Genomic DNA, 25,263 nt, shown 5'->3' with positions numbered 1-25,263 from the left:
TGGGTGCGTGTGTGTGAGAGAGAGAGAGAGAGAGAGAGGGAGTGCATGTGGGAGGGGTGTGGGGTGTGTGAGAGAGAGTGCATGTGGGAGGGGTGTGGGGTGTGTGAGAGAGAGAGAGTGCATGTGGGAGGTGTGTGGGTGTGAGAGAGAGTACATGTGGGAGGGGAGTGGGTGTGTGTGGGAGGGGTGTGGGTGCATGTGGGAGGGGTGTGTGTGTGTGTGTGTGTGAGTGAGAGAGAGAGAGTGTATGTGGGAGGGGTGTGGGGTGTGTGTGAGAGAGAGAGAGAGAGAGAGAGAGAGTGCATGTGGGAGGGGTGTGGGGTGTGTGAGAGAGAGAGTGCATGTGGGAGGGGTGTGTGTGTGTGTGTATGAGAGAGAGAGGGAGAGTGCATGTGGGAGGTGTGTGTGCATCTGTCTGTCTGTGGGTGCATGTGGTGTGGGTGTGGTCAGAGGTACAGGTGCTTGGTGTCCCTCCCCTTCAGCCTTTCAGACACACCCACTGAGCATCAGATGATTGCAGCAGCAGTGTTGTTTCTCCTGTTGAAAGCCAGGGGATTTGACAGATGGCGAAGAGCAGCATCTCTCCAAGGAAAACTCTGAAGCGCCTGTTTTTCTCCAGAAGCACCGCAGACCTGCAGGAACGTGGCGAGAAACAGGAGAGTAAATCACACACACTGTTCAAATGGAGAGAGAAGAAAAAAGACAAGAGGTGAGAGAACTTCATCCAGGGCAACACACACGACTGTTTATGACAGAGTGTGAAACACAGCCAGCTCCAGAAGTATTGCCACCCTTAACCATGATCATAAACTGAAATTAACATATAACGTATACAAAATCTTGTGCGTAATGTTGAGTTTAAACATTTGGAAATGCAGTTCTCAAAATCCTAAAATCCCCACAATTAAAATTTTGTTGAAGAAGTTTGCAACCACGAGGTGTATTCACAATATACAGTAGGGGTGCCAATATTTTTGTAGAGTTTAATTTTTGGCCACGTGCTTCATAGTATTGTTTTAAAAGGAAGTTCTTACAGAAAGACGGTACTTTTTCTAACTGATTGAATCAAGCGTTCAATGTTTATTTGATATAATGAACTTTTACCCATGTTTGGAAGGGCAACAATATTTTGTTCAATTCAACTATTATTTAAAAAAAACAGTGAATTTTTTTTAAACAATATATTTGACAGTGTAAACTGGCTCTCCTGCATTTTTTATGCGTGTGTTTGTCATGTGGGGTCCAGCCTCTGCTCTGTTCTCTCCAAATGTTCTCAATGAATCCAAGCGAAGGGCAGGTCATAAATTTGTCTAAACCTGTTTCTGTCATTTAAAACCATATTTGAAGGTTGATCCTTAAAACTAGAAAGTTTATTGAAATTAGGAGTTATTTATTGTTGTGATAAAGTTGGTTGTATCTCACATATTCACCATGTGAGCATTTTAAAAGGCTGTGATTTTTTTATTTTTTTATTTTTTACACTTTTGAGTGTGTGTTTTGGCTCATGGTTTGACTCTTCCAGACAGTTATTTTGTGCAAATCACCTGGAACAGATAGCGCATGCAAGAAAAGACTGCAAAAAAGTATATTTTAACATCGATTTGAGGGACATTGTTGCCGAGCGTGTCGGTAGCCATTCACACTGACAGGGGATTTTGAGGTGCCAGTTGATTAAATCCACACATTTTTGGACTGTGTGAGGAAACCTTAGCGCCCGGAGCAAACCCACACAGGTACACACAGATACCCCTTTTCCACCAAATCAGTTCCAGCCAGGGCTGGTTCGGGACCAGTGCTTAGTTTGGAACCGGGTTTTCTGTTTCCACTGACAAAGAATTGGCTCTGGGCCAGAAAAACCAGTTCCAGGGTAGCACCAACTCTTTGCTGGGCCAGAGGAAAGAACTACTTACGTCGGGGGGGTGTGGGGGGGTGGAGTTGTTAAGACCAACAACAATAGCAAGATCGCGAGAGGGCGCCATTTTTAAATAAGCAACGAGATATCATGGATGCAGTAAAGCAGCAGTCATCCATTATTGTTGGTGTTGCTGCTTCTTCTTCTTCTCCGTGTTGTTGTTGCTTTGATGTTCACGCCAAGGTTTATGCAAACGCAGCAACGTAACTAATGTATACAGTGACATAATGACGTGGCTCCCCTTAGCACCCCGAGCTATGGAAAAGCAAACTGGTTCTCAGCTGGTTCGCAAGTTGAACGAGTTGTGAACCAGCACCAGCTCCGAACCAGCCCTGGAACTGATTTGGTGGAAAAGGGGTAAGAGAGAACACATAAAGACCCTTTTGGCTATGAGGTTCGAACCCGGAACTTTCTTGCTGTGAAGAGACAGTGGTGAGGTGACCACTGCACCACCGAGTCGCTGTGTTTTATATCATTATAATAATTATCACTGTGATCCTGATGCAGCACAGAACGGTTCAAAATGTCACCAAACTTTTGAAACGCTTTATCGTGTGTTTTGTGGTTATCGTGACTGACTCCAGCTGAGTTTCTGTGTTTGAGTGACGGCCTTCACGTCATCCTCTGATGTACAGTACCAGTCAGAAGTTTGTACACCCCTCCTCTCCTCATTCACAGGTGTTTCTGTATTGTGGCTATTCTCTACATTGTAGTGTAGAATACTGAAGACATCAAAACCATGAAGTAACAAATGGAACATGGATGAAATTATGTGGTCAAAAAAAAGTGTGAAAAAAGTTTGATATTTTAGATTCTTCGAAGTATGAAGCATTGACCTGGATGACGCTTTGTACACTATTGGCATTATCTTAACCAGCTTCATGACAAAAACCATTGAATGAGAAAATGTATCCAGACTTTTGACTGATACAGAAATTATTTCAGTCCAAAACAGTAAAAAAAAAATCTCACTGTGGACTGTGAAGGCTGTTGATACAGTTAATCAGTTTTTGACCTCAGGGGTATTCCCAGTGCCCACGACAGCCATATAATCATGAAACATAAAATAAACTTTGGTTGTCCTTCTTGGGGAAGGTTCTCTATAACAAAGTGGGTTTTTTTCATCAGAAGTTGTTCATGATCCAGCAAAACCTTAAAGCGAGACGGCCTTTCGATTTCAAAAACTCAGTGAAATTTAGTTCCGTCTGAAATGTGGTGATTGTGATATCTGTTTATTTCTGTAATATCTCACAAAATATCAGGCCATTCTGTGGCTGGGAAGTTATTTAATTTGAGGGGATTAAAGCAAATAATGTGCATTAAATCGCTCGCTTCGCGCAGTCAAGCAGACAGAGGAAGTCCGTGTGCGCATGCGCAGGTTTACCTTCTTCTTCTTTTGGGTTTTACAGTAGCTGGCATCCACAGTGTTGCATTACTGCCATCTACAGGTTTCCCTTTGAGCGTGCACTGACAGTTCCATCATTCTGTCGCTAAACGAACAGCTGATCACACCGAGGTGCTCGCTGAGCGCCAATATTTATTAGTTTGGTCCTGCGTTTCCTTTCCTTCATATATAACATAACGTCTTTTCTTCTCGCTTTCTTTCCGTTACTGTAGCCACTCTTTCACGTTTCATTCGCGCACTCACGTCCTCCATTTTTCTCTCCTGTTTCAAATTTGTATCCCACAATGCCTTGTGTGAATGGGGAAAGCCCACCACGTGATGCATGACGTAGTATCTTGAATTGGGTCATGGTGAAGCAGGAAAAAATAGCAGAGAATTTAGGGACACATGGCGATAAATTCATTAATTGTTCAATTCGAAAAAAAAAACCTAATAAAATTGGAAGTCTGTGATTCGAATTCAGTAGCTTTCGTTCCACTAAACAAAAATAATTGGGTGTCAAGAAAATTCTTTTTATGACCTGCACTTAAAATCTGAAAGGCAGTACAGCTTTAAAGGAACATTGAAGAACCCTTTTTTCTCAGGGCATCATGGTTAAATTTGCTTCACACTGCGATGAACCTAAACACAGTGAATTCACAACACCTTAGAAGTGTGAGTGGAAAAGTTCACGGAAGCTGAAAAACAGAAAAGCATTCACCCCATCATCCAAAGAACATGAGTTAGAATCCCGACAATGACGCAGCCATCTGTGGTTGGGTGTCCAAAAGAGAAAAATGGGTTGTGCTGTCTGAGTGGGTGGGGTGTATTCTTTTTCCTCTGTCAATCTCAGCAACATGAGGCAATCGTGTGCATCTGTCTGATCATGTATGCAGAAAACGGCGGGTAGCTCTTTGCCCTGAGATGCAGAAAAGATGTGGTTTGCTGGCTTTACATGTCTCCAAGGAAACATCTATTAGTGGGAAATGACCAAGACCAAATTAGGGAAATCAATCAGTTAATTAATCAAATACAACCCCAATTCCAAAAACGTTGGGACAAAGTACAAATTGTAAATAAAAACGGAATGCAATGATGTGGAAGTTTCAAAATTCCATATTTTATTCAGAATAGAACATAGATGACATATCAAATGTTTAAACTGAGAAAATGTATCATTTAAAGAGAAAAATTAGGTGATTTTAAATTTCATGACAACAACACATCTCAAAAAAGTTGGGACAAGGCCATGTTTCCCACTGTGAGACATCCCCTTTTCTCTTTACAACAGTCTGTAAACGTCTGGGGACTGAGGAGACAAGTTGCTCAAGTTTAGGGAGAGGAATGTTAACCCATTCTTGTCTAATGTAGGATTCTAGTTGCTCAACTGTCTGAGGTCTTTTTTGTCGTATCTTCCGTTTTATGATGCGCCAAATGTTTTCTATGGGTGAAAGATCTGGACTGCAGGCTGGCCAGTTCAGTACCCGGACCCTTCTTCTACGCAGCCATGATGCTGTAATTGATGCAGTATGTGGTTTGGCATTGTCATGTTGGAAAATGCAAGGCCTTCCCTGAAAGAGACGTCGTCTGGATGGGAGCATATGTTGCTCTAGAACCTGGATATACCTTTCAGCATTGATGGTGTCTTTCCAGATGTGTAAGCTGCCCATGCCACACGCACTAATGCAACCCCATACCATCAGAGATGCAGGCTTTTGAACAGAGCACCGACAACAACTTGGGTTGTCCTTCTCCTCTTTAGTCCGAATGACACGGCGTCCCTGATTTCCATAAAGAACTTCAAATTTTGATTCGTCTGACCACAGAACAGTTTTCCACTTTGCCACAGTCCATTTTAAATGAGCCTTGGCCCAGAGAAGACGTCTGCGCTTCTGGATCGTGTTTAGATACGGCTTCTTCTTTGAACTATAGAGTTTTAGCTGGCAACGGCGGATGGCACGGTGAATTGTGTTCACAGATAATGTTCTCTGGAAATATTCCTGAGCCCATTTTGTGATTTCCAATACAGAAGCATGCCTGTATGTGATGCAGTGCCATCTAAGGGCCCGAAGATCACGGGCACCCAGTATGGTTTTCCGGCCTTGACCCTTATGCACAGAGATTCTTCCAGATTCTCTGAATCTTTTGATGATATTATGCACTGTAGATGATGATATGTTCAAACTCTTTGCAATTTTACACTGTCGAACTCCTTTCTGATATTGCTCCACTATTTGTCGGCGCAGAATTAGAGGGATTGGTGATCCTCTTCCCATCTTTACTTCTGAGAGCCGCTGCCACTCCAAGATGCTCTTTTTATACCCAGTCATGTTAATGACCTATTGCCAATTGACCTAATGAGTTGCAAGTTGGTCCTCCAGCTGTTCCTTTTTTGTACCTTTAACTTTTCCAGCCTCTTATTGCCCCTGTCCCAACTTTTTTGAGATGTGTTGCTGTCATGAAATTTCAAATGAGTCAATATTTGGCATGAAATTTCAAAATGTCTCACTTTCGACATTTGATATTGTAGCAAGTGTTTAGGTGGGTGGAGCACAGAAGCATGGCAGGCCAGTACTGAGTTCTCACTAACTCTTTTATTATTAGCTTTTCAGCTTCTAGACGTTTACTTAGACATAGACATACACACATGCCACACACACATGTGTTCTGGTCGGGAGAGACCCCGCTGTGCTCTCGCTTGCTTCCTTAAATAGGGCGCGGCTCCTGGGAAGACACACAAACAGGTTACTTCACCTCAGGTGTAGTGATTCTGCCACTTACCTTCCCTGACTCCGGCCTCGGGTCACAGACCGACGCTTGACCATGCCCCCACTGCCACATACCCCCACCGCCCAACTCAGGCCGGGCAGCCATCCGGCCTGTAGCCAACTCCCCCCCCCCCCCGATGAGAGAGGAAGTCCGCCACGACCATCTGCACCCCCAGCCTGTGGACCACCTTGAAGTTAAAGGGTTGGAGTGCCAGATACCAACGGGTGATCCACGCGTTGGCATCCTTCATGCGGTGGAGCCACTGGAGGGGCGCGTGGTCTGATCAGAGGGTGAAAGGGCGTCCCAGCAGGTAGTAATGGAGGGCGAGGACCGACCACTTGATGGCCAGGCACTCCTTCTCTATGGTGCTGTAGCGCCCCTCACGCACTGACAGCTTACAACTTATGTACAGCACTGGACGATCCTCCCCCTCCACCTCCTGGGACAAAACAGCCTCCAGCCCTCTGTCTGACGCGTCCGCCTGCAATATAAAAGGGAGAGAAAAGTCAGGGGAGTGTAACAGTGGCCCCCCACACAGTGCAGCCTTTACCTCAGAAAAAGCCCGCTGGCATTGCTCCGTCCACTGGACCGGATCTGGTGCCCCCTTTTTAGTGAGATCAGTCAGTGGGCTGGTGACGTCCGAATAATTAGGTATAAACCTACGATAATAGCCAGCCAGCCCCAGGAACTGTCTCACCCCCTTTTTGGTCTTGGGCCTCGGGCAGGCCGCAATCGTTGCCTCGTCTCATCTCGTCTCGTCTTCTTCCGCTTATCTGGGACCGGTTCGCGGAGGCAGCAGTCTAAGCATGGAAGCCCAAACTTCCCTTTCCCCAGACACCTCGGCCAGCTCCTTGGGAAGAACACCAAGGCGTTCCCAGGCCAGCCGAGAGACATAGTCCCTCCAGCGTGTCCTGGGTCTTCCCCGGGGCCTCCTCCCGGGGGGACATGCCTGGAACACCTCCCCAGGGAGGCGTCCAGGAGGCATCCGAAAGAGATGCCCGAGCCACCTCAGCTGATTCCTCTCGATGTGGAGGAGCAGCGGCTCTACTCCGAGCTCCTCCCGAGTGACTGTGCTTCTCACCCTATCTCTAAGGGAGCGCCCATCCACCCTGTGAAGGAAACTCATTTCGGCTGCTTGTATCCGTGATCTTGTTCTTTCTGTCATTACCCAAAGCTCATGACCATAGGTGAGAGTTGGAACGTAGATCGACCGGTAAATTGAGAGCTTCGCCTTTTGGCTCAGCTCCTTCTTCACCACTACGGACTGGTAAAGCGACTGCATCACTGCGGAGGCTGCACCGATCCGCCTGTTGATCTCACGCTCCATCCTTCCCTCACTCGTGAACAAGATCCCGAGATACGTAAACTCCTCCACTTGAGGCAGGACTTCTCCACCAACCTGGAGAGGGCAAGCCACCCGTTTCCAGTTGAGAACCATGGCCTCGGACTTGGAGGTGCTGATTCTCATCCCAGCCACTTCACACTCGACTGTAAACCACCCCAGTGCATGCTGAAGGTCCTGGTTTGAAGAAGCCAACAGGACAACATCATCAGCAAAAAGCAGAGATGAAATCCTGTGGTTCCCAAACAGGATTCCCTCCGGCCCCTGGCTGCGCCTAGAAATTCTGTCCATAAAAATTATGAACAGAACCGGTGACAAAGGGCAGCCCTGCCGGAGTCCAACATGCACTGGGAACAGGTCTGACTTACTGCCGGCAATGCGAACCAGACTCCTGCTCCATTCGTACAGGGACCGGACAGCCCTTAGCAAAGAGCCCCGAACCCCATACTCCCAAAGCACCCCCCACAGAATACCACAGGGGACACAGTCGAATGCCTTCTCCAGATCCACAAAGCACATGTGGACTGGTTGGGCAAACTCTCATGAACCCTCGAGCACCCTATGAAAGGTATAGAGCTGGTCCAGTGTTCCGCGACCAGGACGAAAACCGCATTGTTCCTCCTGGATCCGAGGTTCGACTATTGGTCGAATTCTCCTCTCCAGTACCCTGGAGTAAACTTTCCCTGGGAGGCTGAGAAGTGTGATTCCCCTATAATTGGAGCACACTCTCTGGTCCCCTTTCTTAAAAAGAGGGACCACCACCCCAGTCTGCCACTCCAGAGGCACTGTCCCCGACTGCCACGCGATGTTGCAGAGGTGTGTCAACCAAGACAGCCCCACAACATCCAGAGACTTGAGATACTCAGGGAGGATCTCATCCACCCCCGGTGCCTTGCCACCGAGGAGCTTGCAAACCACCTCAGTGACTTCGGCTTGGGTAATGGACGAGTCCACCTCTGAGTCATCAGCCTCAGTCTCCTCAGTGGAAGACATGACGGTGGGATTGAGAAGATCCTCAAAGTATTCCTTCCACCACCCGACAATGTCCCCAGTCGAGGTCAACAGTTCCCCACCCACACTGTAAACAGTGTTGGCAGAGTACTGCTTCCCCCTCCTGAGGCGCCGGATGGTTTGCCAGAATTTCTTCGAGGCCGACCGATAGTCCTTCTCCATGGCCTCCCCGAACTCCTCCCAGTTCCGAGTTTTTGCCTCCGCAACTGCCCGAGCTGCAGCACGCCTTGCCTGCCGATACCCATCAGCTGCCTCAGGAGTCCCGGAGGTCAACATGGCCCGATAGGACTCCTTCAGCTTGACAGCATCCCTTACTTCCGGTGTCCACCACCGGGTTCGGGGATTGCCGCCACGACAGGCACCGGAGACCTTGCGGCCACAGCTCCGAACAGCTGCGTCCACAATGGAGGTAGAGAACATGGTCCACTCAGACTCAATGTCCCCCGCCTCCCTCGGAAGCTGGGAAAAGCTCTCCCGGAGGTGGGAGTTAAAGACCTCCCCAACAGAGTGCTCGGCCAGACGTTCCCAGCAGACCCTCACCATATGTTTGGGCCTGCCAGGTCTGTCCAGCTTCCTCCTCCGCCAGTGGATCCAACTCACCACCAGGTGGTGATCAGTTGACAGCTCAGCCCCTCTCTTCACCCGAGTGTCCAAGACATAGGGCCGGAGATCAGATGAAACGACTACAAAGTCGATCATCGACCTCCGACCTAAGGTGTCCTGGTGCCACGTGCACTTATGGACACCCCTATGCTCGAACATGGTGTTCATTATGGACAAACCGTGACTAGCACAGAAGTCCAATAACAAAACACCACTCGGGTTCAGATCGGGGAGGCCGTTCCTCCCAAACACGCCCCTCCAGGTGTCACTGTTGTCACCCACGTGAGCATTGAAGTCCCCCAGTAGCACAATGGAGTCCCCAGTCTGAGCACCCCTCAGTACCTCTCGCAGGGACTCCAAGAAGGCTGGATACTCTATATTGCTATTTGGCCCGTAGGCACAAACAACAGCAAGAGCCCTCTCCCCAATCTGAAGGCGCAGAGAGGCGACCCTCTCATTCACTGGGGTAAATTCCAACACATGGCGGCTGAGCTGGGGAGCTATAAGCAAGCCCACACCAGCCCGCCGCCGCTCACCATGGGTGACTCCAGAGAAGTGGAAAGTCCAGCCCCTCTCGAGGAGCTGGGTTCCAGAGCCCAAGCTGTGCGTGGAGGTGAGCCTGACTATCTCTAGCCGGTACCTCTCAACCTCCCGCACAAGCTCAGGCTCTTTCCCCCCCAGCGAAGTGACATTCCATGTCCCAACAGCCAGCTGCTGTGTCCGGGGATCAGGTCGTCGAGGCCCCTGCCTTTGACTGCCACCCAATCCACACTGCACCAAACCCCTACTGCTACCTCTGTGGGTGGTGAACCTACGATAATAGCCAGCCAGCCCCAGGAACTGTCTCACCCCCTTTTTGGTCTTGGGCCTCGGGCAGGCCGCAATCGTTGCAGTCTTGTTAATTTGGGGACGCACCTGCCCATTGCCCAAGTGGAAGCCCAGATACCATAATTCCACTCACCCAATCGCACAGTTCTTCAGGTTGGCTGTGAGACCCGCCCGCCTCAGCGACCTAAGGACGGCCCTCAGGTGTTGTAGGTGCCGCAGCCAGTCATTACTATAAATAATGATGTCGTCAAGGTACGCTGCAGCATAGGTGGCGTGGGGGCGGAGGACCCTATCCATCAGCTGCTGAAACGTAGCAGGCACCCCAAACAGCCCAAAAGGAAGTGTGACAAACTGGTGTAAGCCAAACGGTGTGGAAAAGGCCATTTTCTCTCGGGATAATGGAGTCAAGGGGATCTGCCAATAACCCTTTGTCAAATCCAGTGTCGAGTAAAAGCAAGCCGTGCCTAGTCGATCGAGCAACTCATCAATACGAGGCATTGGGTACGCGTCAAATTTAGACACCGTGTTGACTTTTCTATAATCAACACAGAACCGAACCGACCCGTCGGCCTTGGGTACCAAGACCACCGGGCTGCTCCAGTCACTGTGGGACTCCTCGACAATGCCCATTTCGAGCATGGCCTCGAGTTCTTCCCGAACCACTTTTTTCTTGTGTTGGGGTAGTCTGCAAGGGCGGCTACACACTACCACCCCCAGGGGCATCTCAATGTGGTGCTCTATGAGGTGGGTGCGGCCGGGCAGGGGCGAGAACACGTCAGAAAATTCTGTTTGCAACTGGGCGACCTCCGCGAGCTGGGTCGGTGAGAGGTGGGCTCCACAGGGAACCGGAATGGTGGGTGATGCCAATTTTCCCTTTTGAACCTCCGGCCCCAGCTCTGCCTTCTCAGGAACCACCGACACCAGCACCACGGGGACCTCCTCGCTCCAACGTTTTAACAGATTGAGGTGATATACCTGTAATGCCCCACTCCTGTCCATTCGCCTCACCTCATAGTCGACGTCCCGACTCGCCGTGTGACCTCAAAGGGTCCTTGCCACCTGGCGACTAATTTAGAGCTCGATGTGGGCAACAGTATGAGTATTTTATCTCCCGGTGCGAACTCCCTGAAGCGCGTACCCTTGTTGTACAGGCGGGTTTGTCGTTCTTGGGCCTGCCGCAAATTCTCCTGGGTTAGGTGGGCGAGTGTGTGGAGTTTTGCGCACAGGTCAATAATGTATTGGATTTCATTTTTACTTTGTGAAGGTCCCTCCTTCCAATTTTCCCGCAGCACATCTAGAATGCCGCGCGGCTTACGCCCGTATAACAATTCAAACGGGGAGAACCCCGTGGAGGCTTGTGGGACCTCTCGCACTGAAAACAACAAGGGTTCGAGCCACTTATCCCAATTACATGCGTCCTCACTTACGAATTTTTTAATTATATTTTTGAGGGTGTGATTGAACCGTTCAACTAAACCGTCCGTTTGTGGGTGATAAACGCTGGTGCGGATCAGCTTAATCCCCAACAACCTATACAGTTCCTTTAGTGTACGAGACATAAACACAGTGCCTTGGTCATTCAGAATCTCTTTCGGGATTCCAACTCGGGAGATAACGTGGAACAGTGCCTCCGCAATACTGCGTGCTGAGATATTGCGAAGAGGCACCGCTTCCGGGTATCGCGTTGCATAGTCCACCAGAACTAATATAAAGCGGTACCCTCGTGTTGACCGATCTAATGGCCCGACGAGATCCATCCCAATTCTTTCGAACGGGGTCTCGATTAATGGTAGAGGGCGCAAAGGCGCTTTTGGAATGGCCGCTGGATTTACTAACTGGCATTTGCGGCACGCCGTACACCACCTACAGACATCGCCGCGAATCCCCGGCCAATAGAATCGGGCCATTATTCAGGCTAGTGTCTTATCCTGCCCTAAGTGTCCAGCCATGGGATTAAAATGAGCCGCCTGGAATACCAATTCCCGGCAGCTCTTCGGAATCAAAAGCTGCATGACTCGCTCTTTAGTCTGAGTGTCCTGCGTCACTCGGTATAATCTATCCTTCACAATCGTGAAGTAGGGGAAGGACGGGGTGGTGTTTGGCTGGAGCATTTGCCCATTGATTACTCTCATTTGGTCAAATGCATGCCGCAGAGTCTCGTCTCGCGACTGCTCTAATGGAAAATCCGCGAGGGATTCCCCAGGAGAGATAGGAGGGGCCAGCGGCTCCTCACTCTGATGCGGAGCTGACATATACGGCTCTGTGACAGCTGCTCCCGCCAACGCAACACCGGGACCTCCCCTTATTAAACTATTGCAGGACCAACTCTTCACTAGATGACTCATTAAATCCCGAAATCCCGGCCAATCAGTCCCCAAAATTATAGAGTGGGTGAGGTGAAGATTAACCGCCGCCTTTACTATAAATTTCTCCCCTCGAAACAGAATGTGAACTGACACTAAAGGGTAGCTGTGAACATCCCCGTGCACACACAACACCTTCACCAATTGTGCTCCCCCCAGTGCCTTGTCTTGCACCAGGCTTTGGTGGATTGAGGTCTGATTACAGCCGGAATCCACCAAAGCCTGATACGTATCCCCTTGGATACTCACCGGTATGCGATACGCTCCGGCCCGATCGAGGGCGGCTCCTGGCGCGTCAGGGATCCGGACCACCGTGCCCACCTCCATCGCCGAGCACTGATGCTGGAGGTGCCCCGGCTCCCCACAGCGCCAGGACACCGACCCGGGCTCTCTCTCTGCACCGGTGTTCCGGATATCACTCACCTGAGGGGGGGAAGACACAGACACGGAAGTATTAGAAGATAGGACACCGTGGGTGCGGGGAGCCGGCTGGGGTGGAGCCGGCCCCCGCTTCCGCGGTGGGGGAATGGGGTGAGGGAGATGAACAGAAGGAGAGAGAGAAAGAGAGGGGAGGGGAGAAGGGGAGACACGCTGTCCTGCCATTGGAACGGCCGCCATATGGTCCTCCGCCAGCTCAATGGCCTGATCCAGTGACGCCGGGCAATGGCACTGGACCCACTCCGCGGTTCCCTCTGGAAGTCGAGCGACGAACTGCTCCAGTGCCACCAGATCGATGATCTCCTTGGCGTCGTGGTTGTCAGCCCTCAGCCACCAGCGGCAGGCGTCCCGGAGTTGCTGGCCAAACATGAACGGCCAGCCGGCCAACCTCCTCCAGGCACAGCGCGCGGAAGCGCTGCCACTGCTGCTCGGGAGTGCGACCCACGTGCTGGAGGACGGCCCTGTGGAGGTCCACGTAGACCAGCCGGCTGTCGGTGGGGAGCTGTAGTGTGGCCAGCTGCGCCTCGCCCGTGAGGAGGGGGAGGAGGCACGCCGCGCGCTGTTCCACCGGCCAACCCCATGTCTCTGCTGCCTGCTCAAAGAGAACAAGGAAGGCCTCAGGGTCGTCGTGCAGGCCCATCTTCGTCAGGGTGAGGTGGGAAGGGCCCGCAGCGGTGGAGGTGGTGGACCCCGCTGACGCAAGTAGGTGCCGGAACGCCCGGCGATCTTCCTGCTGCGCCAGCACCAGGGCCTCGAACCTTCGCTCCTGTTCTTCCTGGAGGGCGACCAGCACCTGGTGCTGGCTCTGTTGGGCCGTGGCGAGGGCATGGACCAGGTCCTTGAAGGGGAAGGACTCCATGGGGCTGTTTTCTCCTGCGCTCCGTCCCGGGTTTCGGCACCACTGTAGCAAGTGTTTAGGTGGGTGGAGCACAGAAGCATGGCAGGCCAGTACTGAGTTCTCACTAACTCTTTTATTAGCTTCTACACGTTTACTTAGACATAGACATACACACATGCCACACACACATGTGTTCTGGTCGGGAGAGACCCCGCTCTGCTCTCGCTCTCTTCCTTAAATAGGGCGCGGCTCCTGGGAAGACACACAAACGTTAATTCACCTCAGGTGTAGTGATTCTGCCACTTACCTTCCCTGACTCCGCCCTCCGGTCACAGACCGACGCTTGACCACGCCCCTACTGCCACAGATATGTTGTCTATGTTCTATTGTGAATACAATATCAGTTTTTGAGATTTGTAAATTATTGCATTCTGTTTCTATTTACAATTTGTACTTTGTCCCAACTTTTTTGGAATCGGGGTTGTAATTAATCAAAAAAATAAACACTTTAGTAGTAATAATAATTTGTAAATCACTTTTCATACATATAATGCAGTATAGCTGAATGTTCTGTGACTTAAATCCTGAAGAAGACACACTCACTTTATAGCACGTCGGGTAGCTGGCTAGCTTGATCATATAGATTTGTACATTCTCATTAAAGGTGCTTCTGAAGAAACCGGCATCCCTTCTTCCAACTCATCTTCATCTAACCAGCTTTCATGTTCTAAATCAAGTTATATTCCTGATAAGTCGGTATCATTCACCATGTCCACTGTTGATGTCGCTAACTTGACCGTAGGAACGGGTTCGAATTACGCACCTTTTTGGGGTTCGTCACATTTCAGTTATTTCCAGTTTTATTTTGCTTTGCATGTAAAGTGTGAAATTCCAGGTGATCGTGAGTTTGTGCAAACAGTTGGTTCTTATCAATCTTCACTGTATACACAATTAATTAATGAATCCTAATTGTATTTTGTGTACAAGACTTCACAATACTTTGTGTAAGAATCGTCTTGTACTTTTTTGACACAGGTTTGCGTCTCCATGTACACATGAAACTCCAGACAGTCTTCAGGGAAGTTTTTAGGAACGAGCAGTTTTCCAGAAATCTTGTTTGTGTGCTGTTACACATTTAACGCTCATTATCGTCATAACTGCACCAGGCTGGGAACTAACTGTCTGCATCCTTAGAAACCAGGTTGTCCCTTTGGGGATGATTTAAAGGTGAAGAACCACATAGATGTATAAATAGGTAAGTTAGGAACCTTTTAATTATCAACTTAATAGTGGTTTCATCGCTTCCTGTCATACACGTTCTCTCATTAGAGACATTATGAAGGAAAATAAAGCTTGTAAGGAAGTACCAGAGATCGTCAGTGCCTCTGATGAGTTTATGTCACTAGTACAGCTAGCTGGTTTTTCTAATCTAATATGAGAACCACGCTAGTACGAAGCCGAACACGTAACATGTACAGAAGAAAAAAAGATTTTCACACTGATTAGTGCATTGTTTAATGTGTGCATAAATAGTTAGCTTTTTATATTGCTGTTGTTATCAGAACAAAAAGCAAATTTGCTGGACAGGCCACGCCCATGAGAGACAACCGTAGCAGTTCCTCCACACCCACATCAAGCAGCACATCAGATTCAAGGATTGCTAGCATGATTGTAGGGTTAGTTTTAATATTTCAAATTTATAAAGGTGAATTCATTCTGATTTTTTTTCTCTATTTGACTCTGAGTCACGTGCAAGTCCAATGTAGTCTTGCAAATTCATAAGAAATCCGACAACTATGTCAAGTTCATCCCTTCGCTAATGATTTTATTTCTGTGAAATTTAACACTCATTTGTTCAAAATTGAAAATACTGTATATCCTTTCAAAATTCACTGAGGTGTTGGATCAATAATTGGAGAAAAATTTTTGAGAAGGTTGAAGACTTTCAACCCAAACACCTTTCTGGAGGGAAAAAAAACCTGCAGCATGTGTTTTTATATTGCGGCTGGATGCTCCCACGGACATCCGTGTTTGTATTTGCATAAGGCAAGGTGCTGTCTTGTTTAAACATGGCTAATCTGAAACACGCCCCTTTCTGTGTAAGCGGATAGGATTTATGGGAATGCTGTTCACTGTATAAACTGAGGGATCATCAGACTGTACGTACTCACTGCTGCTTGTGTTGAATAAAGTACGGACAGAAACATCTTGACTTTGGATCCTGATGAACAACCTTCAGTTAATAGAACCTGTTGATACGGTATGTACAGTAGCAGAACAAGTAACACATCAGACTCGTTGTGTGCAGTTTCGGTACGCTGTGTGGAAACAGGTCTGTGCTCAGAGACGCTCAGCTTTAAAAGAATAAATTCACTTGTGTTTGGAATTCTTGCTTTCTAAAGGGGATGAAATTGGAAGGTCAAATCCCCGGTTGTAAAACAGGGTACCCATCAAACAACGAAACCAACTGTGGACACATCCCAAATGTCAAGGGTTCTCCAGTTGTCCCTCTCAGGGGAACCCATAAAGAGCATCTTCTTGCCATAAATCATCCCAAATTAGAAGCTTTTCAGGAAGGTATGAACCTTTGGCTATGCAAAGAACCTGTTGAAGGACCATTTTCTAAGACCAGCCAAAAATTAGGGGTTTCAACAATGGAGAGACTTTAATGTATACTGTGTAGCCAAAAGTTTGTGCACCCCTGACCATCACATCCATTTGTCCTTGTTGAACATCTCGTTCCAGGTTTATTCCCCTTTCCTGTTATAATGAGCTCCACTCTTCTGTTCTGGGAAGGCTTTCCACTAGATTTTGGGGCGTGGCTGTGGGGATTTGTGTTCATTAGTGAGATCAGGCACTGATGTTGAGGCTCCAGTTCCAGTTCATCCCAAAGGTGTTCAGTGGAGTTGAGTTCAGTCAGGGCTCTGTGCAGGACACTTTTCTTCACTCCAACCTTCACACACCATGTCTTCATGGAGCTCGCTTTGTGCACAGGGGCATCACCATTGTCATGCTGGAACAGGTTTAGACCTCTTGGTTCCAGTGAAGGGAAACTGTGATGTGAGACCATTCAAAGACATTTTGTACAATTGTGTGCTTCAGACTTTATGGGAACAGTTTGGAGAACTGTCAACCATGCAGGACTAATGGTCAGGTGTCCACTTAATTTTGGCTAGAAAGTATAAGCAGGGTCTAAAAGGGGTTCATTGAGGGTTCTTTGGCTGGTTAGCAGTCCCACCTTCCTGTATCAAATGTAATTAGATCTGTATTTTAAGGAAACTATCTAAACCGAGTCCTACACAAAGCTTTAAGACCCCAGGGAACAAGCTGGAGTAGTTCCAGATGCCACCATTAATCCCCAGAGTTTAGGTTCCAAAGGTCTGAGTTCATTTTATGATGTTATTGCATTAGGCGTGGTACAGTTTTATCAAACGGTATTTATTTAATAAAATAAAAAGAATAGAAAAGGTATTCTTTACTACAGTACCAGTCAAAAGTTTGTACACCTCTACTCTACTCATTCATAGGTTTTCCTGTATTTTGTACTGAAGACATCAAAACTATGAAATAACATCTGGAACATATCTGGAATTATGTGGTAAACAAAAAAAGTGTTAATCAAAATATGTTTGATATTTTAGATTCTTCAGCATATCCAGCGTTTCCCTTGATGACACTTTACACATTGTCATTCTCTTGAATACTTTTCAATTAACAGGTGTGCCTTGTCAAAAGTTAATTCGTGGATGAGTTTCTTATCTTCTTAATGTGTTTGAGATCAAACAGTAAATAGTAAATAATAATAAAAATAATACTGTATATAAATAGCCCTATTCCATCACTGTAGTAATCCATATTATGGAAAGAACTGAACAACTCAGTAAAGAGAAATGACATCCATCATTACTTTAAGACATGAAGTGACTTTTAATTCATAAAAATAAAGAAAAAACACTGAATTAGAAGCTGTATCCAAACTTTCGACTGGTACTGTACATCCTAAAAAAGTGTTTCTGAAGTTACTGCTATTTTAAAGAGTAGGACTGAACTCGATGTAATTCACTTTGAACCCACACTATAACCAGGAAAACCACTGTATTGAGTTGTTGTGTAAGGGGAATGTGGAGGATGGTGTGTAATTTAGGGATTCCCAAAAGTGCCCTGGTCACATTGTAAGGATTTCAAGCTCATTCATCAGCTGTGTTTTTCGTAAACTCAGTCGCTGTTGAAACTCTTCATCACTGTCTCAGTTAAATAAATGATGTTGTTGACTTTCTGCACAAAAAATCTCTCTGTGGTGAAAGACGTTTTTTTTAGCCTTCAAGGACCTGTCATTCTGCATGTTTATGAGCTCCGTCACCCAAACACACACACACACACACACACACACACACACACACACACACACACACACACACACACTGCGAAGCTTTAAATACTTAAACACGCTGAAACTTTGACTCACACTTATCACTTCTCTGACTGTATGGGAGAAATTTGCAACATTCCTTTACACTGAAGTGGAAGTACAAGAAATTTCCAGAAGTTTCTTAATTGTGTGCTTTTACTTCCATACAGGTGTGTGTATGAGGGAGGTGTGTGTGTGTGTATGAGGTGTGTGTGTGTGTGTGTGTCATGGAAATAAACAAACGTCAATGCATATGAGTGTATGGATCTGTCGATTTACCAACATCCAGTATGATTCTCAGTCCCTGTGGGAGAGTTTTTAAAGGTTCTACATCAAACCTGACAAGAGAATTTATACATAAATTCCACATAAACGCCACATCTGTCAGGAAAAACCTGTCTGTTCAAACAGTGTTCAAATTTTCATGACTCCATATCCTGCACTGAGATGTGTCCAATCCCCTATTTGAAGTTTATTCTCTTTACACTTTTCTTAAACACTCGATTAAAAAAAATGCTTGAGTCAGTTGACATGCAGTATGAAATGGGATTTGTCAGTAGAGGTGTGTCTGTTTGAGATCAGCTCACCAAAAATCCTTCACATGTTCATAGCCTTGTGTTCTTAACCCGTAATCCCGAGAAGCGAACTCATCAGGCAACCTTTGTGTCTCGATGCATTAAGTTGTATTATTCTCAGTAATATGACTGAAATGTGATGAGGAGGTTGTTCACTGTCTTCACTGTCGCTTTGTGACTTGTCTGTCCCTGGTTCACAGTTAAAGTGCGATTGTGTCCTGGTGAACGTCCCAAACATACACAACTGGAGTGTTGGCAGTGAAATATTTTTAAGTTTAGCGTATCATAAATCTCCCACTGAAAAGACTCTGTTTTTTTCGCCACCTCTTTCTCTGCCATGTTTGCTTTTCCCTCCGCAACTTGCAACCTGATTGGTCAGGAGATACTTTTTTGAAATGGGTAACTTTTTTCACCAATTTTGGGAGCTCCACTGTGACCAGGCACTCCTCTCCAAAAGTCTGCAGCGTTTCCTCAAAGCCTGGGATTGCGGAGTGTGTTAGTGTTAGGGTATCGCTCATAAAGAAAAGAACCTTCCTCTCTTCCTTTCGCATATGACCTCTCATTAAACGTGTAGCGAGATTAAAGGAAGAAACATGAAGCTTGGAAGGAAGTAGCAGAGATCGTTGGTGCCTCTGGTAAGTGTATGTAGCTGGTACAGTTAGCTTGCTTTGCTAAACATATATGAGAACCGAGCGAGTACGAAGCTGAGCACAGATCACATTCAACACACAACAGATTTTCACACTGATTTGTGTGTTATTTATTTTATGTTTAACTTAGCTTTAGAAGATACTGCAGATATAGCTGCTCATATTTTTCATCAGAACAAAAGAATAACGCTAGATAGGCCATGCCCACAAGCGACAAAATACAAAGTGGCACGTTGCCTGTTTGCACGAACATAAATTTAGCTTCTCAAATATTTTCATGGACATGGATACGAGTGCAATGAGTCTGGAGTTGTTTCTGTCTTTTTTGGTTTTGGAACCAGAATGATCTCAAATATCTGAAAATAAAACTTTTTAAACTCTCCATAAGCAGCAGTCATGATACCAAGATCATTTTCAGCACCAGATCATCCAAAAGAACCATTTGTGAATAAATGACCTGGAGAGGGATTGAGGGACTGTAAAGAGTGAGGAGAACCCTAAGAACTTGGGCTAGAGCTCTGAGCCCTTCACTGAAGAGCAGGAGTTACTGAACAAGGAGAAGACATCTCTACTGGAGAAACTTCATCACTCATGGAGAAAACATGATGGAAATTTAGAACAAGTTAATCTAGGAATCAGGTGAAGCGTCAGGCATTGTTTCATAACTCCCTTTAAACCCAGAGTTCTGTGTCAGTTCTCGAAAAGATCCATTAGAATTTCACACTAGACTGAAACTCCAGCAGGGGTTTGAGATCTTCAGGCTTTGTCCTGAATAGATTAATCATTCCCATTTCCTCCTGGAGCTGCTCCACATCCTGCCTGTTGGAGATCAGCTATAATGGTTCTGCATTCCAGATATCTTCAGAGAAGAACCTGATCTCATGTTCTTAACAGGTTCCTCTATGAATGTCTTTGTGTTCCACTACAAACATGATGAACATGTGAACTGTTCTGGTTAATAGTCTGTTGTCTTCTACAGAGTGGAGTCTCCTGAACCTGCGCCAGCAGAAGAGCACAATGGAGGAGATTGGAATGCTGCATCTATTTACACCACTGTGCCCAGGTCAAAGGTCAGTGTGCAGCCATTGAGTTCTCATACCAAACGATTAACAGATCCATGGGCCATCAGTTGCTCTCTCAAGTCACTGGTCACAACAAGAGCCCTATTCTAGAACCCTTGGATTCTTCAGTCCTCCATCTGGAGGAACCATTAAAGGTTCTAACTCAGAAATTGTTCCAAACTAGAACCCGAATGATACAAAGATCTGTTTATTAAAGTCAAACTCAAGATGTCCCACTGCAGCTTCTTCATCACTCTTTCTCTCATTCTCTCGTTTATTACTTTCTTTCTCACTATTTCATTTTTTTCAATTTTCTCTGCATTCTTTATCTTTTAAAGCCTTTCCTCTTTGCTTATTCTCTGTATCCCTGTTCATGATTCCTCCTGTACTTTCTTCTTTTCTCACCTTTACTGTCTCTCTGTTCTTTCTTTTCTTTTTACTGATTTCTTTCTCTCACTCAAATGTTTCTCATATTTTTATTTTTTCTCTCTATTCCCTTCCTTTGATTTAATACATTGACCATTATAGTGGTTATGGTTTTGCCAGTGTTCAAATGGCACAGAATTTAATGAATTGACTGATGTATAACAATAAAACGAAGTGTGTTCAGATGTGGACAGGAAAGTAGTTGTATAAGTAGTACTTAAAAAAAATCTGTGTAGAACTGAATTTGAAGAACTTTTTATTTAAAGACTAAAAATATAGACAATTGAGCATTGAAAATTATTTTTTAAATATAAAATCATGAATCAGTCAATAAATAAAGATTTAATCATAAAAATAATAAACATCAAAATAATCTGATTTCAAGTTCCATTCAGTTTGTAATTATTAAAAAACATATTTAAAAAAAGGGGCGGCACGGTGGTGTAGTGGTTAGCGCTGTCACCTCACAGCAAGAAGGTTCGAGCCCCGTGGCCGGCGAGGGCCTTTCTGTGCGGAGTTTGCATGTTCTCCCCGTGTCCGCGTGGGTTTCCTCCGGGTGCTCCGGTTTCCCCCACAGTCCAAAGACATGCAGGTTAGGTTAACTGGTGACTCTAAATTGAGCGTAGGTGTGAATGGTTGTCTGTGTCTATGTGTCAGCCCTGTGATGACCTGGCGACTTGTCCAGGGTGTACCCCGCCTTTCGCCCGTAGTCAGCTGGGATAGGATCCAGCTCGCCTGCGACCCTGTAGAACAGGATAAAGCGGCTATAGATGATGAGATGAGATGAGATTTTAAAAAAGGTGAAACCTGAAAGGATTGTGTGTGTGTGTGTGTGTGTGTGTGTGTGTGTGTGTGTGTGTGTGTGTGTGTGGCGGACCTGCAGGGGGCGTTGCTGATCCATGGATCTGTTTTAGCTGATTTCAGGAGCTGGATGGAGACCTGTGTGTGAACTTTGAAACGCATTAAAATTTTACAAGGAAGAGCAGACAAATGAATCATGAAGGAAATAAAATCTCACACACACAAGCAAAAGCAAATTAAAGGGAGAAACAGAAGTCAATCAGGCAGCAAAGAAATAAAGAACCTGACGTTCAAGAAAAAAAGCACATGAGCTCAATGTCATGACCTTAATGAACTGATGATTTTAGCTTCAGAATGATATCCTGTGTTCTCCTCAGTGTTCCCCTGAATCAGGACGTCTGTGTGACTGACTTCCGTTTCCCTGTTGAAAAATTTCCCACTTTCTCTTAGACTTTTTACTGAAGAAGCCTTTCGGATGAGAGGTGAAATGTCTTCAAGAATTTTCAAGCAAGTCAAGTTGCTCTCTCTTACCGCCCACAGATTATTATTAAACAAACCCGTCTTGAAACACAACATAGTTGTGCATTTATTCCAGAACCGAGAACGTGTTGGACATTAAAACTTGAATGTATATGATGTGTAACTTGTCAGATCATGTTCCGTTTGATTTGATCTGTTTGATATGAGGAAGCGTGGTGAGTTAGTTTGACAAGAAAGTCAGTGAGCTGATAATTTAATAATTAGATGGTTATGAATGACGATTGTGTGTGTGTGTGTGTGTGTGTGTGTGTGTGTGTGTGTGTGTGTGTGTGTGTGTATGGATGTGTGCATGCGCATGTGTGTGATGTCTGGGGCTGAATAACGAGTGCTGAAAGAAGGGAACTTCATCTGTTGACATGTGTACCCGGTTAATATTAAAAGCTGTGAATCGCGTGTGCTTTGATGAAACTCTTTTACGCCACTCTGAATGTGGGCCTGTGCTGCGTTCATGATCATCCAATGAACGTCTTGCCAGAACTTTTAGATTTATATAATTTTCTTTTTTTTTGCATAAAGAGGCTAATATTCTAATGATGTAAGGCACTTCACTGTGTCACTGAAAAATACAGGAATGTTATTTTACAAAGGCTGCCATCTTAGACTCCGATTGGGGACGTGGCCTTAGACTTTAATTGAGGACAAGGCCTCAGACTCCAATTGGGGACACGGCCTCGGACTCTGAATTGGGGACGCGGCCACAGGCTCTGAATTGGGGACGCGGCCACAGACTCCGAATTGGGGACATGGCCTCAGACTACGAAGTGGGGACATGGCCTCAGACTCCAAATTGGGGATGCGGCATCAGAATCAAAACTGGGGACATGGCCTCAGACTCCGAATTGGGGACGCGGCCTCAGACTCCGAATTGGGGACGCAGCCTCAGACTCCGAATTGGGGACACGGCCTCAGACTCCAAATTGGGGATGCGTCATCAGACTCCGAATCAGGGACATGGCCTCGGACTCCGAATTGGGGATGCAGCCTTAGACTTTAATTGAGGACGAGGCCTCAGACTCCGAATTGGGGATGCAGCCTTAGACTTTAATTGAGGATGAGGCCTCGGACTCTGATTGGGGATGCAGCCTCGGACTCCGAATTGGGGGCGGGGCCTTAGACTTTAACTGAGGACACAGCCTCGGACTCCGAATCGGGGATGTGGCCTTGGACTCCAAATTGGGGATGCGGCCTTAGACTTTAATTAAGGATGAGGCCTCGGACTCCGAATTGGGGACGTGGCCTCAGACTCCAAATTGGGGATGCGGCCTTGGACTCCGAATTGGGGACGCGGCCTTAGACTTTAATTGAGGACAAGGCCTTGGACACTGAATTGGGGATGTGGCCTTGGACTCTGAATTGGGGACGCGGCCTCGGACTCCGTATTGGGTATGCAGCCTTAGACTTTAATTGAGGACTAGGCCTCGGACGCCGATTGGGGACGTGGCCTCGGACTCCGAATTGGGGATGCGGCCTCAGATTCCGAATTGGGGATGCGGCCTCAGACTCCGAATTGGGGATGTGGCCTCAGACTCTGAATTGGGGACGCGGCCTCAGACTCCGAATTGGGGACGCGGCCTCAGACTCCGAATTGGGGACGCGGCCTCACACTCCGAATTGGGGACGCGGCCTCACACTCCGAATTGGGGACGCGGCCTCACACTCCGAATTGGGGACGTGGCCTCACACTCCGAATTGGGAACGTGGTCTCAGACTCCGAATTGGGGACAACGCACCAGACTCCGAATTGAGGACGCGGCCTCAGACTCCGAATTGGGGACGCGGCCTCAGACTCCGAATTGGGGACGCGGCCTCGGATTCCGAATTGGGGACGCGGCCTCGGATTCCGAATTGGGGACGTGGCCTCGGATTCCGAATTGGGGACGTGGCCTCAGACTCCGAATTGAGGACGAGGCATCAGACTCTGAATTGGGGACGCAGCCTCAGACTCCGAATTGGGGACGTGGCCTCAGACTCCGAATTGGGGACGCGGCCTCAGACTCCGAATTGGGGACACGGCCTCGGATTCCGAATTGGGGACGCGGCCTCGGATTCCGAATTGGGGACGCGTCATCAGACTCTGAATCGGGGACAAGGCCTCAGACTCCGAATTGAGGACGAGGCCTCGAACTCCAAATTGGGGACGCAGCCTTAGACTTTAATTGAGGATGAGGCCTCGGACTCCGAATTGGGGACGCGGCCTCAGACTCCGAATTGGGGACGCGGCCTCAGACTCCGAATTGGGGACGCGGCCTCACACTCCAAATTGGGGACGCGGCCTCACACTCCGAATTGGGGACGTGGCCTCACACTCCGAATTGGGAACGTGGCCTCAGACTCCGAATTGGGGACAAGGCACCAGACTCCGAATTGGGGACGCGGCCTCAGACTCCGAATTGGGGACGCGGCCTCAGACTCCGAATTGGGGACGCGGCCTCGGATTCCGAATTGGGGACGCGGCCTCGGATTCCGAATTGGGGACGTGGCCTCGGATTCCGAATTGGGGACGCGGCCTCAGACTCCGAATTGAGGACGAGGCATCAGACTCCGAATTGGGGACGCAGCCTCAGACTCCGAATTGGGGACGCGGCCTCAGACTCCGAATTGGGGACGCGGCCTCAGACTCCGAATTGGGGACACGGCCTCGGATTCCAAATTGGGGACGCGGCCTCGGATTCTGAATTGGGGATGCGTCATCAGACTCTGAATCGGGGACAAGGCCTCAGACTCCGAATTGAGGACGAGGCCTCGAACTCCAAATTGGGGACGCAGCCTTAGACTTTAATTGAGGATGAGGCCTCGGACTCCGAATTGGGGACGCGGTCTCAGACTCCGAATTGGGGATGTGGCCTTGGACTCCGAATTGGGGACGCGGCCTCAGTCTCCGAATTGGGGACGTGGCCTTAGACTTTAATTGAGGACGTGGCTTCGGACTCCGAATTGGGGACGTGGCCTCAGGCACCGAATTGGGGATGCGGCCTTAGACTTTAATTGAGGACGAGGCCTCAGGCTCCGAATTGGGGACACAGCCTTAGACTTTAATTGAGGATGAGGCCTCGGACTCCGAATTGGAGACGTGGCCTCAGATTCCGAATTGGGGATGCAGCCTCGGACTCCGAATTGGGGACACAGCCTCGGACTCTGATTTGGAGACGCAACCTCGGACTCCGAATTGGGGACGTGGCCTCAGACTCCGAATTGGGGATGCAGCCTTGGACTTTAATTGAGGACGCGGCCTCGGACTCTGAATCGGGGACGTGGCCTCGGACTCCGAATTGGGGATGCGGCCTTAGACTTTAATTGAGGACGAGGCCTCGGAC

At 47.6% G+C, this 25,263-nt stretch overlaps 2 protein-coding genes across 3 annotated transcripts in view; one reads left to right on the top strand and one right to left on the bottom strand.

The window, feature by feature from the left end:
* rps15a (ribosomal protein S15a) overlaps positions 1–19,965 on the bottom strand; it is a 480,374-nt gene extending 460,409 nt beyond the window's left edge. The window contains exon 1 of the mRNA XM_060901082.1: positions 19,962–19,965. The gene's annotated coding sequence lies outside the window, so the exon portion shown is untranslated. The remainder of the gene's footprint in view (positions 1–19,961) is intronic.
* Positions 550–25,263, top strand: part of crybg2 (crystallin beta-gamma domain containing 2) — a 90,898-nt gene continuing 66,184 nt past the window's right edge. For both annotated transcript variants that reach the window (XM_060901078.1, XM_060901079.1), the window contains exons 1-2: positions 550–709; positions 20,101–20,191. In XM_060901078.1, coding sequence (XP_060757061.1) covers positions 564–709; positions 20,101–20,191 — 237 coding nt within the window. In that variant the 5' untranslated portion in view covers positions 550–563. The remainder of the gene's footprint in view (positions 710–20,100; positions 20,192–25,263) is intronic.

This window comes from Neoarius graeffei, chromosome 20 (assembly GCF_027579695.1).
Source record: "Neoarius graeffei isolate fNeoGra1 chromosome 20, fNeoGra1.pri, whole genome shotgun sequence".
Taxonomy (NCBI): Eukaryota; Metazoa; Chordata; class Actinopteri; order Siluriformes; family Ariidae; genus Neoarius; species Neoarius graeffei.
This window is presented reverse-complemented; position numbering and strand designations above follow the sequence as displayed.